General features: G+C 39.9%; 1 protein-coding gene across 4 annotated transcripts in view; it reads right to left on the bottom strand.

Moving 5' to 3' along the window:
• Nucleotides 1-1,457: 1,457 nt before the first annotated feature.
• Nucleotides 1,458-3,475, bottom strand: part of LOC106815790 (cuticlin-1-like) — a 31,899-nt gene continuing 29,881 nt past the window's right edge. For all 4 annotated transcript variants that reach the window (XM_014820477.1, XM_014820333.1, XM_014820540.1 and 1 more), the window contains exon 11: nt 1,458-2,906. In XM_014820477.1, the coding sequence (XP_014675963.1) occupies nt 2,818-2,906 (89 nt within the window). In that variant the 3' untranslated portion in view covers nt 1,458-2,817. The remainder of the gene's footprint in view (nt 2,907-3,475) is intronic.

Raw genomic sequence — 3,475 nt, 5'->3', positions numbered from 1 at the left:
GCGTGCGTGTGTGTGTGCGTGTGTGCGTGCGTGTGTGTATGTGCGTGTGTGCGAGTGCGTGTGTGCGCGCGCGTGTGTGTGGGTGTGCGTGCCCACGTATGTGAGCGCCGTAACTTTCGGCATCACAGTTGTCACAACTGCAATCGCCGTCGTTAGCTTCACCCGAGATGTTCGCGCATGTGATGAATTGTTCAGAGCGCTTGCATATTTACTCTGTATGTTGATCGTGCAGCTTCCACTTTATTGCATCTGTGTTTTGTTACCCTCGAGGTATTTTTTCATTATCTACGCTTGATTACGACTAACGCGTTTCCATGGATGTGCGGCTACAATGCCGATGTACGAACCTCTCCATCTACGAACGCATTTTTCTCATTTTACACGATTATAGTTAAATTCTATAGCAAGCTTAGCGAATGCTTATTAGCTGCTACCAAACTCAGCAAAAAACTTCAATTACTTATTTTCCTGACTTCCTAGTTCAAATTTTCAAATCTATGTAGCAAGTTGTCACAAGAACGAATTTTATCATGTAAGACATTCTCAATTTAAACCCATTGCTAAAATCAATTTCTTCTCATAATGCGACCGCAAATCAATAGTTTCATTTATGTCCCCGTGTGCGAACGGTTTCCACAGAAACTCTGGAAATGTTTTTTTTAGAAAAAAAACGAAAATTTCTGTTTACGATAAGTTTTCCGTTGATGCCTATAGTAATACTGTGCGTCGCCGGGTGAAATACCAAAATAGATTAACATAGCAGCGGAATTAGTATGGTCGAATTCAACACGCTTCCCGCAGGCTTCGGGCGCTGACATGTGCTATAGCTATCCTCATAGCGAAAGCAGATAAACTGTTTATTTGCTCTTGATTTCATGTGACCTGCATGTCAATAATTATCTAACTATTTAATTCAGATAATAATTTGATATTTTATGCCAAACTACTGATAAATAATTACTCTCTATTTGAAACGCATAATTTCAACACAAATGCTCGCACGAGCACTCGTCTATCTTTATGCTACAATATAAGGAAATTCTGGATGGACTGATCACCTTATATTTATTAAAATGTGACATGTGAATAGTCATTTTCATATTAAACTTCTCGTGCAAATGTGAGCTCTAATTTGATATATAATGCCAATAGGGATTTTTGTATCAATTACGTACGAACGGCGCTCTTTCGTTTGTATAACAAGCAGGGGCGTTTCTCCGGTAAATTTCCCATCTAAGAATTAAAAATGTTGCAATCGACTGTTGAATGATTTCGTAGAGGCTGACTAAATTAAGTAAAGCCTGGCTACTTAATTAAGTAAACACATTATTCTCCTATTATTGCGGTGTGCATTTAAACCCCTTTTGTGAATTCAAGAAACTTCTAATGAATTTGTAAAAGCCGAGCAGGCTAGAAGCAGTGTGAAGAATAGCACCTTCCAAACATGAATGCAATAGTTTGCCTTTTCATACTTACGTACATAACGGGGGCTTTATTAAATAACAAAACATAATTACATCGCGTTTTATACAGACAATATACTGCCGTTAAACAATGTCGCGTCACTGTAAAATCCCCGCTAAAAATATCTTTAGCGCGTTTTTACGCATCGCGTTTCTATTATACTATATTTACAATAATAATGTTATAAATGCACGTAATACTGACATTTTAACATTTTATTGACATATAATTATTCTTTAAATATAGAAAAAAATAATAAGCACACTGGTTAAACTATGAGTGTATTGGTTAAGACATGTGTGCTAATATCATCAAACAAACACTGTTACGTATTGCCACATGTTCGGAAGTCAATTAAACATGCTACAATTTCAAATTACACTGGTATGTAAAATTGAGGCAATCCTTTTTTCATATCGTATAACAATTAAAATATATATATATATATATATATATATATATATTATATATTTATATAAAAACTGTGTTGTTGTATACAGATCAATAGACGCAGCATGTATTCAAACGTCCTCTAAGCAATTCCAAGAGAAAACCACAAATAATATTGTATATGTGTATTGTGGTTTTCCTCTCGAACTTCCCTGAATTGTCGTAAAAAGTTCTACATTTGTTTACCTCGTCAGGACACGGTAGTTAGCGGCATATACGCGTCATTCTTGGATACGAGTAATTGGATAATTTGATTTTGTTCTTATAGGCCATATCATGATCAGCACTCGGCTGGCGTAAAACTGAAGGTGGCATTGACGCACAGACAAAGTCGTCGTTTTCGTTCTTAATGAACCACTATGTGGTTTGAGATGGGACTTGATTTCTTAGCGATGCTATGCCCTAGCGTGCGCTACAACACGCGAACACACCTACAGTTTCTGCCTTCCAGCAACGTTCACACTAGCAGGCAGCGTAAGGCTCGACGGGGAAATACACTATGACTAATATGACTGAAGCTCTAGCGAGATATTTTTCTTGAAGCTGTTTCTGCTACATTTCTTAGATTCCACGTAATGCCTGGTGGAGAAGTTAATGTCAAAATATATAGCTGTGATCGATATACGCGAATACACGACAAAGTGAAAATGAATACATGAAAATAGAAATGCATGTGAATTCTATATGCTATAGCTGCGGTTGCTAGCGCACGGTACGCATTATGAAATGCACTTGACAGAGAATTGGGAAGAGACATTACGTTACGTGTCGTTACTTTACGTTACAAGATATTCATTACGTGTCGCGTCGTGACGTAACGAGATCTACATCACGTGTCGTATCGTGTTACGGAGAAACTTAAGTAGAGAGAAGCACCAGTCCTACGTGTTGCTGTGGGCATAGCTAGGACATTCTTGACGTCGATGCACTGCTGCTGGAGTGGCTCCCCACATAGCCATGCTTTCCAGAGCGAGGATCCTCGAATGTAGCACCTGCCAAGAGATAAGTTTAATTATGTGCAAAGCCGAACACTGCGATCAAGGTCTTAGGTCGGAGGTCAAGCATGACACGCAGAACGCACACACTCTCTCACTCACGCACGCACATGACATACTTAATGGTTACTAATTAGTTTACTACTTAATAATTAGTAGTTTGCGACTGCGCATGTGTAAAACCTTTTACGGTTCGTGTACGATACAGAGCATGGAAATAGTTTGTGTGTATACGTGTGTGTATACGCGCGTGCGTGCGTGCGTGCGCGCGTGCGCGCGTGTGTTTAGTTGTCCGATTATGTGTGTGTGTCTGTGTGTGTGTGTGTGTGTGTGTGTGTGTGTGTGTGTGTGTGTGTGTGTGTGTGTGTGTGTGTGCGCGTGTGTGTTTAGTTGTCCGATTATGTGTGAGTGTGTGTGTGTGTGCGCGCGCGAGCGCGCGTGTGTGTTTAGTTGTCCGATTATGTGTGTGCGTGCGTGTGTGTGTGTGTGTGTGTGTGTGTGTGTGTGTGTGTGTGTGTGTGTGTGTGTGTGCGCGTGTGTGTTTAGTTGTCCGATTATGTGTGAGT

This window comes from Priapulus caudatus, unplaced genomic scaffold, assembly GCF_000485595.1.
Source record: "Priapulus caudatus unplaced genomic scaffold, Priapulus_caudatus-5.0.1 Scaffold1, whole genome shotgun sequence".
Lineage (NCBI taxonomy): Eukaryota > Metazoa > Priapulida > Priapulimorpha > Priapulimorphida > Priapulidae > Priapulus > Priapulus caudatus.
The sequence above is the reverse complement of the archived record's forward strand: the minus strand, read 5'-3'. Positions and strand labels throughout refer to the sequence as shown.